The following is a 23,483-nucleotide window of genomic DNA, read 5'->3' as shown; positions in this document are numbered from 1 at the left end:
GCGCACATATACGCACAACTGTGTAGAATGAGTTATAGATTTCTGGGCTTTTAGGTTCTAAAATTATAACTATGGTTTGTAAACAATGAGGTGTGTTCATGTGTATGTTATAACTGACAGTTCAGTTTTATGGCACGGGATAGCCTCTCATGAGCAGGGTCATAAGGGAATTTATTGTTGGCTGTAGATAAAATTAAATGTCAAATTCAGAAGTATTAGTACTAGAAGTAAATGAGACTGCAAATGAGTCCACATGACCCGACCCGAGACTGAACCTGACCCGAACCCGAAATAATCCCTTTCTCTTTTATTTCTTGTCCAAGCGAAACCTGAACACACTGAGTACACTGTTAAAAAGAATTGTTCACTCAACATAACTTAAGCTAGTTGTCTTTTCCCTTTGACTCAGTTAAGTTACACTAACAAAAAAATATTAATTTCTTTCAACTTAAAAAGTTTTGTTGAGACAACTAAATGATCCATTGACAAAACTGTTTATATTTAGTTATCTGGATTTAACAAGTTTTTTATTTTTATTTATTTTTATTTTTTTTATTAACTTTAATATTGTGACACACAAGGCTACCCAGAATGCATTGCGACATTAAAGTTATGATGTTTAAGTTCTGATTAAAGAACTTTATGACCACCAGCAAAGGCTGGACATCCAATAGTTTGGACGGGAGGCACAGAGTTTTCAGTACAAGGCTCAGTAATGGTGACACTTAACAAACACCATTAAATAAAATATAAGCTATTAACATCACCACACAACTATTAACTAACAGTAATGACAAAAACAGCATAAATAAAGTCCACAAATCACAAAAAAAAATAAGCCTACAACACTAACCTCATTATTTATTCATGCTGCAATGCCTACTGTGAGCCGGCAAATCTTTGCTTTTTCAGTCAACTTTGTTCAGTGAGTTGAAATGGCAAATATGATTGTTAATGCAACTTAAGTACAAGTTAAGAGAATCAAAACTTAACAAGTTACAACTGGCAAGAAATTTTAGTCGTGTCAACTCAAAAAAGCTAGTTGATACAATTAAACATTAAAATCAGTTTTTACAATGTATGTGTATGTATGCTACTGTTGTTGTTTTGAAACCTGTATGTGGTGAGGACATTATTCTGTAAGTTTAAGAGCCCTATGTGGAGCCAATTTTTTTTCTTTAGTTGAAACACATGAAATGGTGCCAGATTGGCGACTGGCACCGTGTTGGTCAAAAAGGTGTATGTCTGCCTGCTAACTCACATCCTTTGAAAAAGGCTTTAACAGAATCTACAAATGGATCTTAAGTCTTTGACCTTTTCTTGGAATCATTTGTAATATTGCCCCTGAATTCCTTGCTTTTTGTCTTGCTGGGAAATGAGGAAGGTATGTCTGGAGCATCTAGACAGAGAGGGTAATCAAGAGAGGTCAGACATATAAACAGGTTTCCTACCCACTATGAGGTTTTACACACAATATAGAATTTAAAAGACTGCTGGTTTAATCCTATTAACAGACAACGGCCCTCACTGATCAAAGAGTGAGCAACATAACACAAGCCACCAAACAGCAGGGCTGTAAAACAACAGGAACAGGTCAAAATCAGTCCCTGTGGTACAGCCTGCAGTGTTCTGCTTGATGCTTAATCAAGTGTTCTGATGATTGGATCAGGGTTCGAGTCGTTGACCAAAAGGGAGGGCACTGACAAGCGCTTGTTTGATGACATACTGGATCACTCTGCTGTCCTGGAAAAACCCTGCTCGTGCTGGAATTGATTGCAGGCTGTTTGTCATAATCAATGCTGCTAATCCAGTTGCCTTTTGCTGCTGGTTTACATTGTTTAGGTGGAAGTGAGTTTTGATGTGCTTATCTCACGCCACCCCTTGTTCATTCTTTTTTCTTTCTTTCTTTCTTCCTTTTTTATCTTGTCCTGCCCTCCTATTTCTTTTTTTCTTTCTTTCTTTCTTTCCTTCCTTCCTTTTTTATTTCTTTCCTTCCTTCCTTTCCTTTCATCCTTCTATCTTTCTTTCTTTCTTTCTTTCTTTCTTTCTTTCTTTCTTTTAGGCTGCTTCAAATGAGTGCTTCCAAAAAGACCTTCCTTCCTTCCTTCCCTTTCATTCCTTCCTTCCTTCCATCTCTTTATTTCTCTTCCTTCCTTCATTCCTTTTTATTTTCCTTCCTTACTTTTTCCTTCCTTTCCTATTGTCCTTGCTTCCTTCCTTCCTTTTTTTTAATTTCCTTTCTTTTTTCCTTTCTCCTCTCCTTTCCATTTTTTCTTCCTTCATTCCTTCCTTCCCTTCCTTTCCTTTCATCCTTCTTTCTTTCTGTCTTTCTGTCTTAATTTCTTTCTTTCTTTCTTTCTTTCTTTCTTTCAGGCTGCTATAAATAAGTGCTTCCAAGAAAGACCTTCCTTCCTTTCCTTTTGTCCTTCCTTCCTTTCCTTCCTTCCTTCCTTTTTATTTTCCTTCCTTAATTTTCCTTCCTTTTCTTCATTTTTTCCTTCCTCCCTTCCTTTCATTTATTTTCTTTCCATTCCTTCCTTCCATCCTTTCTTCCTTTCATTTCTTTTTCTTCTTTCCTTCATCCTTTTCTTTTCTTCCTTAATTTCCTTTCATCCTTCCTTTCTTTTCCTTTCTCTTCCTTTCTCTTCCTTTTCTTCCTTCCTCCTTCCTTTGTTCTTTCTGTCTTAATTTCTTTCTTTCTTTATTCTTTCTTTCAGGCTGCTTCCAAGGAAGACCTAATCACTGGTTTTGCCAGAGAGATTTTTAATGAGTGGTTTTATATCGTAGGTTCTTTGATTTGAGATTTACACGCATTTAAATATCATGTAAAGACAAACAAACTGTAATTGGTCACTTGACATTTAGCACGCAGTTCTTTTCCAGAATAAGCTGAAATGTGCATCAGACTTTATGCTGTTAGTCAAAGGTCTGGCTACACCAGACTATGTTGAGTAAAGAGCACTATGTTCCCTATTCTTGAGAAATACACTGACCCACACTCTCGCACGCTCAACTCTAGAGAATTTTAATTGTGCCTTTCCCAGGTTTGCACAACTATGGAAACCCGCTCCAGTGTATGGTACAACTGTCTGTCCCCATTACACATCTTTTGACCTGTCCACCCACCTGTCAGTCCAATGGGCTGCAGGTTGTCAGACTGAGTTTGGCTCTGATCCAAACGGGGTGGGTGGTCTCCCTCTCAGTAAACTTAGGTCTAATAAGCCATTCGGGATCCAAAGAGCACCCTTCCACCCAATACCTCTTCCCATAATGCCTCCAGATCTATCCTGCCTGCCTCAGACACACTCAACAGACCAGCCTTATAGGCAGGGGGCATGTAAATACACAGTTATAGATCTGTCTCTTCTTGAGTGAAAGTGTGTTTGCTTGTTATTGTGTGTGTGTGTGTGTGTGTGTGTGTGTGTGTATGTGTGTGTGTATATGTGTGTGTGTGTGTGTGTGTGTGTGTGCGTGCATGTGTGCGTGTGTGTGCCTCAGGGGACAGCACACTTCTAAGAGGCAAGCCTCTTTTCCAAACATAGGTTGTGCAGCATTCTCATTCGAATGTTTGAAATACACAGACCGACTCCAAAACACAGACGCACACACACTTTATCACATGAAAGGCCTCTTGTGGACCAGAGCACATACAAGGCAGCTTTTATGTGTTCTAGCCTCTAGTTCTTGCCTCAGCACCCCCAAATTCTGTACCCTTTTCACCCCCCAAAAAAGCTATCTTTCTCAATCTAAAAAAAAATCTGATCTATTACTTTCTCTTTTTGACAGTTTTTAAGGGAGGCTGCAATATCTATTTTTCTTCCACCTGGTCTATCATAACCCATAACCCAAACAAATGATATCACTTTAATATCTCATTTGTTTCTACTAAAGAGCAATGAGATTAAACAGAGACTTAAATTCCATAGTCGGCAATCCAAAGTTTTAATATGAACTCAAACATTTTAGTTACATTTTCTGAGCTATGCTATGCATACAGTATAAGCACATGGTTACGTATATAGTATTTTATATAGTTTAACAGCTTTATACTGTTATTGTATGACAACATTTGTATCGTCTGTTTCTTTTCCTTAAGGAAATTAAGGAGAATTGTCTGAGACAAAGTTGATACTTCAATGAAACATAAATGGGAGCTCCATTATGTCTCCTGAGGTATGAAAAAGCAACATATGAGCAATAAAAGTTCCTTCTGGGAACTTACAAAACAGCCTGAAATTGTTAGCAAAAAACTACGAATAAAAACAAGCCGGAAAGATCTTTTATAGAAATAGACTCTCACCCCAGATCAGGACCTTGTGCTTTGTACAGTCAAAATAAACTCTTATTGAATGTTACTAGTATGATTACAGTGGCATAGGTCTTGTGTTCTTTCAACACATAGTATGGAATTACTCTTCGAAACAATGATTCCACCAAATCCACAGCATTGGAATTACAGACACTGGGACACAAAGGGCTATTTGGGTGGTTGCTGGCTCAAATGTGCAGACATCGGCATGCGTCTATAATCACATTATGGGGTTAAGGATGGATGTGGCGGAAAGGAGAATAAAAGCCTTGGATTTTATTCAATACACACATAATGATTTATACACTTAATACTAATCCATATAACATAACAAAAGTGCTGCTCAAAATATATTGCTTCTAAAGTCATAGTTTATTATATAGTTAATGTTTTTTTTATTTTAAATAGATTTAGATTTTTACATTTATTTTATATTTAGTATAGTATTTAGTGGAATTCAATTCTTTAATTTAGTGTAAAAGGAAAGAGCATTTGATTGGTGCTTGGTGTGACTCGTGTCTTTAAAAAATGCATTTTCAAATATTTTCAAATGTATATAAAGCTAAAATAAATCAAGTTTTTATTTGATTAAAAACTCATAATTCAATAGCAGTCACATAGTACATGTAACATAACACTATTAACTCTGTCTCTCTCTCTCTCTCTCTCTCTCTCTTAAATCATGTGCCACCCTCCCCACCAAGAGGTCGATTTAATTTGTGTTATGATGCATGTAACTGAATTAAGACCAGCGCTAATGATACTGCCAACACTCTTGTGAGTACTCTAATGACTCTTAACCAAGTTGCTCTGCTAAACACCTTGAATGAAGATTGACTTAAAGTCAACATGAAATCAGAAATGACCAGAATAGTAATACTCATTCATAGTGTTAATGTACCAATTTTATCAATGCAAGTTTTTCCAAAGAAATAAATGTTTGTCTTTGTAATCTTTTAAGAAAATGTATCATCTTTCTTTGCCTCTGAAATAACTTTCCTTTTTGGCTGACGTCACCAAGCCCTCTTATTTTTCAACCCCTCCCGTCCAACTACCTAGCTCCATTCTTGTATTGGAGACCAAGTTTTCATGATCTAATTCCAATCGATAAAATCCCACCCTAAAAATATTTCTCACTGAATATCCTGTTTCACTCTAAAAAAAAGTTAGGTTGTGAAGGCTGTTTATTCGTTCACAGTTGTCACATCAGAATTGAATAAATACTTTATTCATATATAATACAGTCACCCGTTGTTGTGTAAATCAAAAAAGTGTGCAAATATATACTTGGTGGTTTTTTCGTACAGTATGAGGTTGTTTAAATAGTACTGATATGGCAGAAATTGACCCTACCTTCCATCGGGTGCATGGCCAGTGCCAGGTGGAGGGCTGATTGCTGTGGTGGATGCCCGGGTTTGGGTTGGTGTGGGAGGAGTAGGGGAAGGTGGAGAACGAGGGCCCCTGAGCCCACTGATTCTGCTGGTTTGCAACATTTGTCATGGTGGCTGCTTGAACACCAGAAAATGCTTGGAACATTGCTGGATTCCTAATGCTGCACACTGAAACACAACATTAGAGAAGAGAGAACTGTGAAATCTGATATGTGACTGTATCTACACTCATTTTTTTTTTTTTTTTATAATACCAGTTTAGAACTACATACATAATTAAAATTGAGCTATCATCATGACTTGTCACTTAGATTTGCATCTTAAATAAATTAATGTGACATTTGGAATGTGTAAAGTCAGAATCAATTATGTTTTTTTAAACCAATTTAAATAAATGAAAAGCATTGCAAGTTGTTGGTTGAGGGTACTGTCTCTAGGGGTAATTTCAAATCACATTTGAGCGATGTTGTCTTTTAGACAGTGATCAGATTTTGAAACTTTTCTTTGTTTAGACTAATGGTACTCTGTTGGTCAGTATAGTATAGGTTAGGATAGTTTGGACTGTTGAGAGGATTATTGGCGCTCCCTACCCACCCTGCTAGAACTGTACACATCCAGAGTGACGAAAAGGGCTGGTAAAATCACCCTTGACCCCATTCACCCAGCACACTTCGTTTTCTAAATGTTGCCCTCTGGCCAGCGCTACAGAGCACTGAGCACCAGAACAGCCAGGCACAGGAACAGTTTTTTTTCCCTCAGGCCATCCCCCTCAAGAACAGTTAAATTTAAATACTTTCCTTTTGTCAATACAACCATGTGCAATATTCAATCCATCTGTTCCTACTTATATCCATATTTCATTATATTCTTTAACATATCCTACCTCTTCTTCAATACATTACATCACCTGCACATTACTACATATCTGTTTATAAAATATTCAAACAACATTATCGCTCTATTGTATATTTCTCTGGTATATTTTTTTTTTATGTCACAATATGTATATAGGTTTAAATGTATATGTTTGTATGTATGTATATATGGTTGCATTTGTACTGGAAGCTTCTGTCACCATGACAAATTCCTTTTGTGTGTAAGCATACTGGGCAATAAAGCTCATTCTGATTCTGAAATATATTCTATGCTATATTCTTCACAATATCTCCTTTGGTGTTCAACAAAAGAAAGAAGATCCTATGGGTTTGGAACATCATAATGGTGAGTAAACGATGACAGAATTATTGTATTATTAACAGGTGAATTAACTCTGTGGGCTAATTTACAGCGACTCAATTTTCAGCACATAATTTGGAGTTGTTCAGAAACCAAGCAACTCATTCAAATGGGTCATTGTAAATCATTTGTTTAGTCACATCAAATTTAGACTTGCACTTGTAGCACCAAGCTGGAAAAAGGCTGCAAATATCCTGTTGTTCTTCAGTGCTAGCCTCACATGGGTACTGTTCTAAATAAATGCTGTTCCTGAGGAGAGGACTTTGTTCCTGAGATTACGGCATGACTGTTGCTGATGGGGACAGATGTCACTCAGTTCTCTTAAATCTTAGACATAATGGGCTTTTGAGAGCATGTCTTTTCTGCAAGACAAGGAGTGGGCGATTTGGGCCATTTCTCCTGAATGATGTCGGGCTAATGAACCTGACAGACACAATCACAGCGCAAAGAGGACCGGAGGAAGAATCAGAGAGATTAGGCCATGAGCCAGAGCTCTTGGAGAACTAAAGGGCTAAACGGGGTTCCGCTCAACAGACTGGACCAGAACATCACACCTAGAGAAATGGACAGAACATAGGAAGAGAATACAGTGTGTGTGTTGATCGATCGATCGATCTATCTATCTATCTATCTATCTATCTATCTATCTATCTATCTATCTATCACCCTTTCTCTCTATCTATCTATCTATCTATCTATCTATCTATCACTTTCTTTTCCATCTATCTATCTATTTCTCCTTTTCTATCTATCTTTTCTTTCTATCTATCTGTCTGTCTATCACCCTTTCTACCTATCTATCTATCTATCTATCTATCTATCTATCTATCACTTTCTTTCTATCTATCTGTCTGTCTATCACCCTTTTTCTCTCTCTATCTATCTATCTATTTATCACTTTCTTTTCTATCTATCTATCTATCTATCTATCTATCTATCTATCTATCTATTTCTCCTTTTCTATCTATATTTTCTATCTATCTATCTATCACCCTTTCTCTATCTATCTATCTATCTATCTATCACTCTTTCTTTTCTATGTATCTATCTATCTATCTATCGATTTCTCCTTTTCTATCTATCTTTTCTATCTATCTGTCTATCTATCACTCTTTCTTTTCTATCTTTCTTATCTAGCTATCTATCACTCTTTTGTTTCTATCATCTATCTATCTATCTATCACTCTTTTCTTTCTATCATCTATCTATCACTCTTTCTTTCTATCTATCTCTATCTATCTATTTCTCCTTTTCCATCTATCTTTCTTATCTAGCTATCTATCACTCTTCTCTTTCTATCATCTATCTATCTATCAATCACTCTTTTCTTTCTATCATCTATCTATCACTCTTTTCTTTCTATCATCTATCAATTTCTCCTTTTCTGTCTTTCTTTTTCTTTCTATCTGTCTATTTATCTATCTATATACTGTATCTATCTCTCTTTTTCTATCTGTCAATCTTCTTTTCTATCTAGCTATCTATCTATTTATCTGTCTGTCTGTCTGTCTGTCTGTCTGTCTGTCTTTCTATCAGTGATTTGTTTTTGCACCTACCTAGCTACCAGGTATTTAACTTAGCTACACTTTATAAAGTTAGATTTTCAATGCTGTTCACAATGTATGTTTTTGCCATGTTACATGTGATGCAAGAAATACTTTATTCTCTCAGTATGTTTGACCCTACTATGTCCATTTATTTCAGATATTTAATGTTACAATATGTTGGTACGGGTAGAGTTATGCAGCATTTGGATCTTTTTCATCAGGCCCCTCACAGTCAGAGGACCAGACAGCACTGTGAAAGGGAAGAGATTCAAAATAGAGGAGCAGAAAGTTGAGAATAACATAATTGGCAAGTCTTCCTCCTCTTCCCCACACCTCTCTACTTCAATGCATGGTGCAAGTGATGTTAAATTGCCTCTCTCTCCATTTCTCTCTCACTCATTATGTCTTGTTTCCTGTCAGCAGCATTGCAGAACAGTGCTGCTGTAGAATGTCCAATCCTAGATACCAGTCAGATTTTGAGATGGACCAAAATGCTGCTAGAAACAATGTTCCTGTCCATCAGTCAGCGTTCCGAGGACAGAGCTGGTTTTAGCTTCCTTTATTCAAGACAATCGTTGCTGTCTACACTTCACTTGGGTCTCTGTCCACAGTGTGCCACTATTTGTGTGTGAGCCTTTCCATTATGAAGCCAGTTAGTATTCCATCCAAACAACAGGGGCATTTTATAGCGCTAATACCATAATGAGGCCTCCTTCTGCAAGGTAATGACACTAAACCAGGGCTTTTGTCACAGGCGGTACCAGTGGCACTTTTTGACACATTCAGAGGTCAAAAATCCCAAGCCATTTTCCATTTACTGCAATTTCCTGAACAGTAAGAGCCTATATTTGGAGTTCATTGGGATGCAAGAGGAATGCCGGTGAACGGGTATATTTTATGCTGCAACCTGCAGAATTTGGCATTCTTGTCGTATCTTTGATGAGTTTTTTTTTTATTTTTTATGTATTTATTTTTTTAAGAATTGAAATTTGTTAGTGGTGCTTGCTAGTGGTGCATGCTTGTACTTTTCATTATTACTCATCACACTGATTTGCACCAAGGTTCTTATAGTTAACTGAAACTGAAACGAAATTCCAATGAAATTAAAACTAAAATTGTCCAAAAAACTAAAACTAAACTGAAACTATCATGCATTGCTTCAAAACTAACTAAAATGAAATAGAAATTATCATAACATATTTTTAATTTTCGTTTTTAATACTTTGACTTGTGCATGTTACAAAATCGTATTTTGTTTCTTTAAACGTCTCCATTTGTTGCATCTGTTCAGCAATGGATGATGGTATACATACATGGTATACACGGTATACATGCACTCATCGACCACTTTATTAGGAACACCTGTACACCTACTTATTCATGCAATTATATAATCGGCCAATCGTGTGGCTGCAGTGCATAAAATCATGCAGATACGGGTCAGGAGCTTCAGTTAATGTTCAAATCAACCATCAGAATGGGGGAAAATTTTAATTTTAATGATTTAGACCTTGGCATGATTGTTGGTGCCAGATGGGCTGGTTTGAATATTTCTGTAACTGCTGATCTCCTGGGATTTTTACACACAACATTCTCTAGAATTTACTCAGAATGGTGCCAAAAACAAAAAACATCCAGTAAGCTGCAGTTCTGTAGACAGAAACGCCTTGTTGACGAGAGAGGTCAACGGAGAATGGCCAGACTGGTTTGAGCTGACAGAAAGGCTACGGTAACTCAGATAACCACTCTGTACAATTGTAGTGAGCAGAATAGCATCTCAGAATAAAGTGGTCGGTGAGTGTATCTCCACATTTGTAAGTCCTTCTTGGTTGTTTTTACCATGTTGTATGTTAGCCTAGCTATACACTGTAGACCTACAGGTATGTGTAATCTGGCTGGATAGGAAATAGTTTAATTTAAAGAAAATTACACAAGTTGTCCCCTGCCAAGTCATTTTTTCATCTGAGTTAACTGAAATAGAAATAAAAATAAAGACTAAAATATATTGAAAAACTAAAACTAACAAACACAGTTGGTAAAATAATTGAAACTAAACTAAATAATAATTTGAAAGTAAAAATTAAAACTAAATTAAAAACCCAAAACTATAACCTTGATTTGCACATTATTGCTATGATTGCTTGTTGTATGGTTTGTTGAGGAGAGTTGTGCTATTACCAATTTATAAAAACACGTTACCAGTGCTGGGTAGATTATTTCTGAAAATGTATTCCGGTACGGATTACAAATTACACACTTTAAATTGCAATCAGTAATGTACCCTTTAGATTACACATTTTAGGTAATCTAATCTGATTACTTTTGGATTACTCGTTGCATATTTTGATGAAAATCGAATCATTAATTTAAATGAATGATGGACCAATTAACACTCCATTCATTTCATTAGTAAACATAAAATCAAACTGAAACTTTTATTTCCTTTCACACAAATCACGAGTCAAAGGGCAGATTATCAGTTTATAAACACTTTTCACCCTGTTCCTCACACAGTGCTATTTTATGACATCTAAACACTTTTACTATAGTGTATGACTTGCAGGGCGATACATTTGAAAGTTTACATTACATTACCAACCACATTTAAGCTTGAGTGCGACCAAACTGTGCAGTAACTCAAGTGATAGAACAATGCAAAGGACCTGGATAAGAGCCTGGAGAGCTTATGAATCAGCACATGAGGCAAATATTTTATAAAAGCACCACAAAATGACATGTTTGCTTCAACAATTGCATTTTTCATCTCACATTTGCTTTTTATGACACTATCAGTTAGGTTTACCTTTAAGTTTTAGGGTAGGTTTTGTTGATTTAAACATGATATAGCATTAAACTTAACCTCATCTGTTTGGGAGAAAATTTTCACTCGCTTTTAGCTCACACAGTGGAGCTTCACCTTGGAACTGCCGCAATACAGGACCCACGTAATGTAATTTTGCAAAAATGTTGCCACAGTCATGTAATTTTCTGGAGATCAGGCTCACTATTACTTTTCTCAGCAATCTGACTTGATTTTTCCTTGGTGGACAATAAAACAGGCAAGAAATACCTTAGACTTGCATTAAAGGAGAGCCCTGAGCCAAATCTAGGGGCCAGAATTTGACTTTTGACTTGAAGTAACCAGTAATCGGTCTCTTATGAGGATCCATTTCAGTTAGGACGCTGACATAGAAGACAACTGCCTATGTAGGCAGGAGACAGCAAGGTAGCACACTAAGTTTTGGTACAGACTTAGTCTGATGATTACAGATGATTATATGAAGTAACCATCCAGAACCCTGGAAACCACATAGCAACATGCTACAAACCATTCAGAACACCTTAACAACACTGGAAATCACCTTCAATGCTATCTTCACAAATGTTTTTCAGAAATCAAAAGTTTTTTATGATAGAACCATATAGCTTTTCCTCTAAAGGTTAGCATCAGTGATATATGATTTGCAAAGGGATCATTTTAGCGGCAGTTTTAGGATTATTTGTGGGTGACATCAGGGTCAAGATAGGGTCAACAAGACACTGATGAGCTTTAACTGGTGATTTACAGTGTATAGTAAAAGCCTTCAGGCTTATGAATCTTTGCAGGGATGGTTAGTTGGTTGTGTGGAGACAAGGATATATAGGATATACTTCAGAATCATAGCCTCAGGTAAAATGGATGAGAAGGAGACCTTGCATGAGTATAAATCCAGCTCTTCTGTTGTTATAAGAGTCTTGAGGAAGAACAGTTTGAGTGTATGTATGTGGATCTGAGCTAAGTGAATTGTGTGTGTGTGAAAGAGATTTCAGAGGATGTGTTTCAGTCTGATGAGCTCTACTTTCCCCCCGGGCCTCATTAAAAGCTTTCCCTCAGAAACGGCCCTGTGTGGCGCTTTGCCCCTCCACCAGCAGCCTTTCAGCTCGGGGCCGAAAGACAAAACACTTGTTTCCTCTCCTTCTTTCTCATGTCGTCTCTCAGGTCCTCAAAAGGCTTTGTTGCAGACCTTTCAAGTAGAAGCACCTTTTTATTTGCTCTTTTCACGGCTAATTCTTAGCTTTTGCTCTCGCTGGCTCCCCTCAGATGCCAAGCGGGGCTACAGTGGTCGTCTGCCTGTGCTCAGGCCCTGAGTCACTGAGTCTGGATAATAGACAGACCAAATGGTGGTTAGTGTGTGTGCTCCAGTGTTGGGGAGTTACTAAGTAAGTTTGACAACTACAAAGTGTCCAAATAATTCTTGACTTAATTATGTTGAATTGAAAAAAGCCAGCATTTTTTCTAAACTTTGGGCTTATTATTTTTCCCGAAATCCCTAAACAAAGATTAAAATTATTAAATGTAACTGCTTCTAGAGTTTTCAAGCTACATCCACTAAACTTGGTACAGACCTTCAGACTGTTCTGACTTAGTGTGCTATTTCTTTCAAAACTGAACAGACTTGGGGTTTCCCTGTAGTGGGTGATCACAAATCTCAAAAATCCCATAGACTAATACCCTGTCTACACCGGACGCAATGCGTTGCGTCAATTCAAAAGCAATTAGATCCCATTATAATCAATAAAGCTGTCTTAACTGGAAGTGTCTGCTGCAGCGCACAGAGAGTAAACATCCCGTTCCATTTTGCCCTGCACGCACTGGCGCTACTCCTGCCAACAAAACAAACAATTGGTTTAGAACGTCTGCTTTGACGCATCCAGTATAGACAGCCTCAAGCCGTTGTGGCACGTCACGTCAACAGACGCTCCTGGTGTATACAGACACTGTGTCTGAATATCCATACTTCCCTACTATATAGTATGCCAAAAACAGTATGCCATAGGAGTATGTCCGAATCCTCAGTATTCATAAAGCAGTAAGCAAGAAATACCCTGATGACCTACTGTTTCCGACGAGATTTAGAAGTGCGGATCGACTGGACACTTAATGATCCCACAATCCCTCGGGAGCTGAGGCAACATCACATTCAAAATGCTGGATTTAAAAGAAGGGTGAAGAACCGCGAGACTGGCAGCTCTTTTCTACTGTAAGTGCTTATTATACCAATACATTTTTTCATTGTGCTTAAATGGTGCTTGTTTAACAAAACCAGAGCGGATTATTTCCGCGGTTGCTGTTCTTATGTCATATACTCAGATCACAAGGCAAAACACCCACGTCTCCGGATGAAGTATGTCCGTAATCTATTGCATACCTCAAAAATGTACTGTTTTACTGGCCGAGAAGTGCATCCTGACATACACTACATACGGTTTCAGACGTAGGGAGAGTGTTACATTGACCTAATGTTTAAACAGGCCAACTGTCAAAATCCAACTTTCAAAAAATCCTAAAATAAAACAAAAACGCACAAGCCCATTTACCTGCTGTTAGTAGGGTAGCCTAACCTAACCCTAGCCCTAACCCCCTCTCTCTCTCTCTCTCTCTCTCTCTCTCTTTATTGCCTTTCTTTCTTTTTATCATATGGTTTATTTGATTATCTATCTGACAGTCTGTCTGACTCACTATATATCTAACTAGCTGGCTGTTTGTCTTACAGTAAGATCTGTTAAACCTTTACACCTCAATCTTTTTAAACTTTTTTTAAACTTAAGGCCAGGTTTTGTCAAGCCAATATCAAAGTTTGTCTTGACAAACTTTACCTATCTAGTTTAATATACTTTTATGAACTTAAAAAGTATATCTATTTTTTTTAAATTTAAAACCAAACAATCTTATTTTTGTGAAATACTTTGCTTCAAAAATATGCTTGTGCTAGGTGTCTTTAAAATAAACGCTACTTGTTTTGATATTTCATTATCTAATGCAATGACATCATACTCATTTTGGTGTGACTTGAGTGTCAAAATACTTTTGGGGGCCACTGTGGTTTAGCATCTTTTCCAAGATGGTTAAACAGATAAAGACAGAGTCTTGTTTTTGTGTCTGCCTAGTCAATACTCCTCTTGAGCCATTCTCCTCTCTTGAAAACAGCAGACATGGAGCCTTGGTCACCCCCAAGAGCCAGAGACTGGGGAGAGAGCAGCCATTCAATGTCATCTCTGATTGGCCAAGGTTGAGCAGCACCTCACCTTCCCCTGAACTCCTCTGCAGTCACTGATTGGACAAGGTAAGCTGAGCCTCACTTGTAGCTGAACCCTGCTTTGGGTGAGATGCTGGTTGTATGATATGAGAGTCACTCTGTGGACCACGCTGATGTGTGGCAAGCAGAGAGACGTCTCGGGGAGGGTGAGCTTAGTTTCAAGGGCCCTTAAACCATCACTTGGCTTTAGAGAGCTTGGAGAGCTCATTCATCAATATGCTGGCAAGATAGCACTACTCATAAGAGCACCAAAAAAAACGCTTCGCAATGACGCCTCTCCTCAACGAGGCAATTCAGACTCTCTCCCTGTCGTTAAGCAATATGAAGTCTGCAGTGTGAATGCTGAGATCTTCAACTCCTGCCCTTATGAACCTATCTGGGCTGGGTGAATTTATTAGACTTGAATGTTGGTGAGCAACCCAGGGTATTACAGCTTTAAGTGTAGTTCATCAGCTGCCCACAAGAGGCCACTGTTAACACTGCACTAAATTGGGCCTGGGTGTTCAGTTGATATGTTGTACAGTTTTTCTCAATTGCTTGAAAACTAGAATCCTTTCTATTAGCCAAACATCCTAAACCAAAAAAAAAAAAAAAAAAAAAAAGCCTCAATAATAGACTACAACTATAGACAAACAAGATTCAGTGCAGTAAATCATTACTGTGAATTTGATGTTTTGTGAGCCATTTGAAGGCAAATTTTAAATTAATTTAAAGATAACAGTTTTGAATAAATTTTTTTTTTTTTTTTTTTTTTTTTATTGTTTGAGGCTGGTACTGTTGAGTTTGTAGTTGTAGCTTTGTGTTTATAGTTATGAAAAATCTATTATACAGTATATAAACATATATACAGATAACACTGACCTGTTTATTCATCTACTTAATTGGCACAATATATGCACCATAACCTACTTATGATTCACAGCATTTGCACAGTTTTATTACTATATTTTTGTATTGTTTTTCATATTTTTTATTTTTATTTCCTGTTGGTTCTTATGAGGACCTATATGTTATTACGCAACTATGATTTACACTACCATTCAAAAGGCTTCTGTTCACCAAGGATGCAATAAACTGATCAAAAATACTGGCAAAAATATTATTATTACTGTTTGAAATAAGTGTTTTATATTTGTATTTATTTTTTTAAATTCCATTTTTACTCATGATGGCAAAGCTCCATTTTCAGCAGTCATTACTCCAGTCTATTTGGAATATACTGTGTCACCTAATCCTTTAAAAATCATTCTTATGTGCCTATTTGGTACTCAAGAATCTCATTATTAAAACATTTGAATATGGTTATGTTACTTAATCAAGTGTGGAAATCACAGTGCAATGTCACTTCCCAGATACTGATGTATTAAGTACACTTGCATTTCTTACAAGTCACTTTACACTTATGGTTTTAGGAAATGTGTCTTAGTAATTAGAAAGCTGTATAGATAACTGTAGTACTGCTATAAATGCTGATAACGTCTAGGTTACTGAAATGTAACCCCGGTTACCTGAAAGGAGGGAACAAGACGTTACTTACGTCGAATGATGACTATGGGTCACTCCTGAGTCTCTCTGAATATTTTTCAGTCATGCCAATTCTGAAACGATGGCCAGTAATAAAGCGGTTTAAAATGAGAGAACATGTATTTCTGCCGTTTCTAGTGGCTCAAACGGCGAAGTACTCAGAGCCTTCAGCATCATGGACAGATCCCACACTGGGACTATAACTGGGCGAGTCGGTCTGATTCGTCTCGCTCCCTGTAGGAATTTCGTAACAAGAACGTGCTTGCTTATCAAAATTCCTGCAACTGGAGCATGATTTTCCACAAGAGCCGCAACATACACTTTCAGCGTTGATGGTGATAAACCTGCATCTAATCACTCTTGAAGAAAGTGCAGCATCATGTTCACCGAGTAGTCTGCTGGGTTTTTGTTTCATGACAAACACCAGTCTGAAAACACTCGGTACTTTAACACATACAGCTGCCATGTAGAGTGGGCTCTGGACTGTGCGATGGTGTTACAAATGGTATGTGACAACCCACTGCACACATGTCCCGTTCAACAGCCAAACGTGTAGTTTCCACAGCTCTGGCTGCGGATGCCAGATTGTGCACCGCACTTGAGAGAGTAGATCTCTCCTCAGTGGAATTTGCCATGGTGGAGCTTCCAGCAGTTCGGCTCGCTCCGCAAACCATGGCTAGTTGGGCCATTTCAGCACAACTAGTAGCACTGCATCCCGATCCATCCTGAACTTGCACAACACTTGGTGCATCAGCCCGACTGGGGGAAACGCATATTCACGTTTCTTTGCTGGCCATTTGTGGGCTAAGTCATTCGTTCCCAGCAGAGCCTGGCTCAGCGAGTACCACAATTGGCATTGTGTGGTCTCCAGGGAAGTGAACAGATCAACTTCTGCTTCCCCAAATGTTTCCCAAATTCTCAGGACCACCTGAGGATGGAGTCTCCACTCTCCAGGGCGAATGCTCTGATGCGAGAGCAGATTGGTCCATAATTCAAACAGCCGGGAATGTGAACTGCATGGATAGATTTGAGATGTTTGTGACACCACAGAAGAATGCGGCACGTCAGATACAGCATTGGATGTGACTGTGTTCCCCCTTGGTGATTTATATAAGCCACCACTGACGTGTTGTCCGTCCGGACCAACACATGTCGATACTGGTGTTCTGGATGAAAAACTTTCAGAGCCAGAAATACTGCCCATAATGATGCTGGGATGGAGACCATATCTACGCCAAAGGAAGTCTTGCCCCCTACAACACTAGGGGGATATAGACATCCTCCAACATATTCTCTGGGCAAACACACCATAGGAGGAGAGCTGGAGGCCTGCAAAGCTTGCGCCGGTGGGAGATTCTCAAGCTCTCCATGCTCCGTGTCTGTGCTTGGTGCAATACTCACCTGTGTTCCTGCCGAAGTCACGGTGGGGGTGTCGCGAGAAGCTAGAGCCACGGTGGTGTCCCTCATGAAGACTGCCGCTCTGGAACATAGCGTCTTCATACTCAGGTTTTCTTAATGAGAGCACTGAGTATCTATGAACGACGCCTCCGTGTGGTCGCTGCCCAGGCATAAGTGGCAGCTGTCATGTCTGTCCTGTGGCTGGATGTTGCGTCTGCCGCACTGGAGGCATTTATGGTATCTCATACTTTAAAGGATGTGCGTTCCGTAAATGTTTACTCTTAGTTTTTGTTGCTGTGGGGGAAGACACTCACAGAACAATAATACTTGCAAAAATTATATTTGTTCGCTGGGCACCCAGGGAACAAAGATCTCCCGTTGATCCGCTTGGTAATATGAAAGAGAACTTCGTCCACTGAAACCGTGCTTTGCTAACAACGAAGGGCATGTAGAAAGATTCATTCTTGACTGTAAAAGGAGAAGGTTCTGACGAGCCTGATGAGGCAGGACCTCAAAAGACATCTGGTAATCAGAATTGGCATGAATGAAAAATATTCAGAGAGATCGGGGACTCAGGAGTGACCCCTACGCCGGGTTCACACATCCTCCGTGAGTGGGGCGTGAACGAGGCGTGAGCGGCACGTTTTTGTTTCGGCACCCATATTAACAGATGACACCGTTCACACTGCAAGTGTGAGTCGCGAGGTGACGCGTCCCAGAAGCGTCCCAGATGGAGCAGTGAGTGGATAGTTTCAGCGTTGAGCCTAATTTTACCATGCTGTTCACGCTGAGCTCAGTGGCTTTGGGTGCAGTACAATACTAAAATAATCAGGAGATTATTGAAAAGACACAAAAGCAAACCGAACCTATAGTACACTACAATTTATATGTCTGCATGCAAGTAAACTCAATAAATAACTAAATAAAGGAAAGAATTAATAAACTGCTGGACCTTTTGCCATTCTGTGTATATAGGTGAACAGTATAGACAACATTAACCAATCACAGCCAAGTGTGCTGATAAAGATGAAGTGCACATGACTGCCCCTGTTGTCCTTGAAGCAGCAATAACCTCAGCTTATTATCTTATTAAAGAAAAAAATTGGCGTAGGACCCCATAGATAACTTTAATTTCTACGCAGAGGCGCTGCTGATTCTTGTGGAAGAGACGCAGCCAATGTGAACGTCCAACGCGACCACCCTGCTCACGCCTCGCTCACGCCACCACTCACAGAGGATGTGTGAACCCGGCGCTAGTTGTCATTCGACGAAAGTGACGTTGAGTGACCGACTTGAAAAGGGAAATATGTTGTGATAGCTGGCTTGATATGTATTTCTATATTTCATATGTTAGCTAAAACACATAATTTTGCATCTTTGCACACCTCTCTGTCTCATCGCTTAAACAGGGCCGCTGCTGTGATCATGTGACTGACCTCTCAGAGAAAGGTGGGCGATTTTCGGATATTGAGAAACTGCAGTCTTATGAATCAGAGCTGAATCAGAGGTGAGCACAGCCCACTGGCCTTCCTGTCCTCAGCACACTGCCTTACTTCCTCTGAACATAATACACACTGCACTAACTCTCTCTCTCTCTTACTCTCTCTACTTATAATGTTAGTTATAAGTTTTGCACCGCAAATAGTTAAAATGTAGTTTTTGGTGATGATTTCTAACACTTTTAATTAAACAGGCTTTACAAAGTCTGCATTCAAATTTGACAAAGCATTCTATGCTGAAATGGGCATTCTTTAAAATTCAGCTTCTCTTTCCTAACATTGGGATCCTTTGGAAGGATATGTTGCCGTTTCAACAGATGGATCTGAGAGTTAAAATATGTTTTCATAGTACAGTTCTATATATCTTTTATGTTTTATTTTATTTTTATTTGAAACAATTTTAAAGGAAAATTCTATTTCTAATGATATGTCTGCTTTAAAGATTTTATTCTCCTTTTATGTAAGGCCTATTTTAGGCTAGACCTGCAGTAAAATCAGAACCTTAGTCATGGCAGGTCTGTACTGCTCTACTTTATGCACACTTTTCATAATTTCTCCTCCTACATCTGGTGCCTCTGCTGATTTTTCACATCTGTCTATCCATTATCCCATTGTCATTGAAATGTTGGATATATTTCCCTCTCTATTTGCACCTTGTCTATCTCCAGATCACCTGTCCTCTCCTCTGGGTGCCAGCACACAAATGACCCTCACTCCACCTGACATTGATCAACACCTGCGAATGTCATTTTCTCACTCATTCTCTCCATATAAATGACATTAATCTTTTGATTGGCTCACTACTCTGTAAGGTACTCTTCTTTTCATCTGTCTCCTATATTTCCTTGTGCGTTCTGTTCATTTGCACCGTTTCTGGTAAGAGTATCTCCTGTCTGCGTTTCTCATGTCACATCATGTCTTTGGTCTCATGAGAGATTCCAATATGCAGCTGTTTCAAATGCTCAGCATTAATGCCAATGGACTACTCTTCACTTCTCCTTTATGTTATATCACTCTTGTCATGCAATATCTGGTGTAGCCAGATACACTACATGACCAAAAGTATGTGGACAGCATACTTTGGCCTTTCTTATAATTCCTTTTTGTATTAATTATAATTACAATAATAATTCCATATGGGTGTGGTTTTTAGATTCCCACATACTTTTGGGCATGTAGTGTGTTTCTGATGTATGCTCATACTATTCCCTCACTCTTTTGCAGAGAGATAGTGGTCTTGGATGACCATTTTAACAAACAAATATAAATCAACATGCTGTTTTTGCAAAGTCATACCTCGTGTTGTGATTGTGACAGTCGCTCATGTGCTCAATTGAAAATATCCCCGCCCCCATAAATGTCACCCTTTAAAGTGAGTGCAAAAGAAACCACATCCTCTACAAACAAGAAAAGGGTGCAAAGAAATCGATAAATAGATAAAGCAATATCCTGTATGTGATGGGAACCAAATAGAGGAAGTTTTTATTTAAGAATGTGGTGGTGGATGCTGCTTCTTCATTTTTGCCTTTTTGCAATGTCACCTTGTCGCTGTAGACAGCTAAGTTTTTTAAACAGACTGGAAATGCATACTCAAGAGCAGATACAGATCAAGTCATTTTTATAGCACTTTTCACAATATACATCATATTTTAAGAGAGAGCTAGCACCAAGCGCAGCGCTATGCCATAAGTCATAAGCGCAAAGTCAATGGGCATGGCCATGAAGTCTTGGTTTTTTTGTGCAAGCAAATGCTATGTCGAGGTGCAAATGGGTTTGGCGAAATGGCATGCAAAGCGCTAACGGGTTAGGTCAAGTGCAGTTTCATTTGGAGGTTTTTCTTTGGTTATTGCAGTGTCTGCGTACTATTACATAGTCCATTCCCTCAAGCACCAGCAATATAAACAAAGACAGCACATTCATAAGAAGTTGGTAGTGTAAATGGCCTGTATGCAATGAATTCAAATAATAGAAATATGGACTTATATTATTTTGAGCATTAACTGTGTCCTTGTTAAATGGGACATGTACCTTTTATACGCATAGAAAATGTGGTTCAGGACATGGATGTAGGCTATGTTAAATTATAGAGAATGTAAGTATTATTAATCATTTTCATCTACTGACACACAAATCATGGCTAGTATTGACAGTGATTGTATCCGCACGCACTTCCAATAACAATACAAATTCGATCAAAAATACAATTTTAAATATAAACATAATAATAATAATAATTGAAAAATAAACCATGACCTACTGTATAGATAGTTTAACACAAACCTAATACATTTTTGTTTCATAGAAAGGCTATTGTCAGGGACATTATTTGATGTTCCACCATATTTGAAGAGTTTGGACATGAATTTTATTACCACCTGATGGTGGAATCTCCAAACTGCAAATGCAGTAACTAAATTTGGACTTTGCACTGAAAACAGACATGGAATTGAAACGTCTTAGCGCAGTGACCTATTTCTCAGGAAAATAGCGAATCGCACTTTACGCCACTTCATTACCATACAATACACCCACAGTTTGCACGCATACAACCACGGACAGCCCAAACACTACCACCCACAGACGAAAATTGCTCTTGAAATTGTGCTCTCACAAAAATTGGATAAGACGTAGCGCACGGTCGTAGCGCTGCGCTTTGCGTGCTTACGAAAATAGAGCCCATCATTTCAAAGCAACTTTTCAGAAAATCATACAGTAGTGTCATAATGTCTTAAGTCCCCGCTGAGCAGTTTAACAACATAAATAACATATTTGAAGACAAACCCTAAATAGATCTACAGTATATTTACAAGTATGCATTTGGCAGATGCTTTTATCCAAAGTCATTCATAATGCATTTAACTAAGTTATACATTTTATCTGGCTGTGCGTTCACTAGGAATCAAACCCATGCCATTGGCATTTCTAGTGCCATGCTCTACCGGTTGAGGAACAAAAGCTTGCATCTAATGCATAAATGTAAATGTTTATATGAACAGATCATATAAACAGGCATTTTTATTAACTTTTTTAGTGCTTTGCCTTCCATTTTTTTAGAGTAAATTTTATTAATCTGTAAAAAGTGAAATTTTGCTCTCATGAATTAACATTAAAATTATGGTGACTGCGTCTTCAGAATGTATTCAAGGATAAAAGACGGTAGTAATCATTATAACTGAAATGTCCTACTCTTCAAATTTCCCAGTGCACCAGATAAAAAGTACATTAATTTTTATTGAATTTAGTCTACTGTGGCCCTAAAAAGTGTTTGGACACTTAAAAATGTATGAATTGTATTAGATATCAACATTTTTTTTTTTTAGCTAGCACACTTTTCAAGCATAACATTTCGCAAAATGTTTTAAATGATAAAACAATAAATATACAGTACACTATTATCCTATCACATATCTCTATAAGTGTTAAATTATGATTAAAATGTATTTGGTCAAACTTACTGAAACATGTCTATAGTAACTGTGATGAACCACATCTATGGTTACTCTGCTAGGACACATGTGTTTTCTTTGGGAAACTGACTTCATTGCATCCACTTAAAATTACCATTTGGTTTAAAGTAATTGCAAAAATGGCAAGAAAAGTTAAGTTAATTCTATAAAAGAAGTCTAGCATCGTTTTTATGCAGATGCCACTTGGTTTATTTTTGTTTGTAACGCATTGAAATTCAACTAGGTGGTTTACAGTATGTGTCCATTTACTTTTTTGGGCCACTGTATGTTTTAGTTGTGTTAGAATTGTTCATTATTGTGCGATAGTTCCTGCTGGTTTTTTTCTGTAAGGTATAAACTAATTGGCAGATCTAGATGGTAAATTAATCTAAGAACGTTACACCAGAGGTTGAATCTCAGCAGCCATTTGAACATTAAAGAGTGCTATTTAGTATAGTCCAGGTCTCGCTGACCATCAGCTAACTAAAATAGCACAAGCATCCAAACACCATTTGCTGACAGGACAAAAACTTCAGTGTAACATTTTCTAATAATAAGCATGTTGCAGCATGACAGTTATTGCCACCTATATTAATAGTCTATATTGAGTTAAAAGAATGACACTATACGTAACATACTATACGTACTATACATAACGAAGTTACCTGTGTTTTGTGGCTCCAGGTGTGGTGATCAGATTTGTTTCTGTGAAGTCAGTGATTGCCTTCTTGCTCTTACACTTTGCCAGCAAGACTCTGTCCGATATAAATCTTTATCTATTTCCTCTTTTCTTCAGCCATAGAACCGGGTGCAAATGGGAAGTCTATGCTACGACCTTCTACAAATCCTTACAGAAATCTTAAACCTAGAAAGTAAGATGTTAGTTTTTATGCAAAAAATCCTGATGTAATGAAATATTGCATGATTATGTGGTTCTCAATTCTCAGTTTGTCATGTCATCTTGATGTCCATTATAGAGAAGATCTTTTGGCTTACTGTACAGTAAGTGTTCACATATTGTACTGTATGCATCCAAACTGTTGGGATTTTTTTATT

The 23,483-nt window shown here is 38.0% G+C and overlaps 1 protein-coding gene across 3 annotated transcripts in view; it reads right to left on the bottom strand.

Annotated features, from left to right (window-relative positions):
* The window catches only part of LOC127435071 (transcription factor EC-like), a 67,734-nt gene extending 44,548 nt beyond the window's left edge, over positions 1-23,186 (bottom strand). The window contains exons 1-2 of one of the 3 annotated variants that reach the window (XM_051688234.1): positions 23,093-23,186; positions 5,663-5,868 (exon numbers count right to left, since the gene is read on the bottom strand). In XM_051688234.1, the coding sequence (XP_051544194.1) occupies positions 5,663-5,845 (183 nt within the window). In that variant the 5' untranslated portion in view covers positions 5,846-5,868; positions 23,093-23,186. The remainder of the gene's footprint in view (positions 1-5,662; positions 5,869-23,092) is intronic. The other 2 variants (XM_051688227.1, XM_051688228.1) reach the window with 2 other exon arrangements.
* Positions 23,187-23,483: the final 297 nt, after the last annotated feature.

This window comes from Myxocyprinus asiaticus, chromosome 45 (assembly GCF_019703515.2).
Source record: "Myxocyprinus asiaticus isolate MX2 ecotype Aquarium Trade chromosome 45, UBuf_Myxa_2, whole genome shotgun sequence".
NCBI lineage: Eukaryota > Metazoa > Chordata > Actinopteri > Cypriniformes > Catostomidae > Myxocyprinus > Myxocyprinus asiaticus.
The sequence above is the reverse complement of the archived record's forward strand: the minus strand, read 5'-3'. Positions and strand labels throughout refer to the sequence as shown.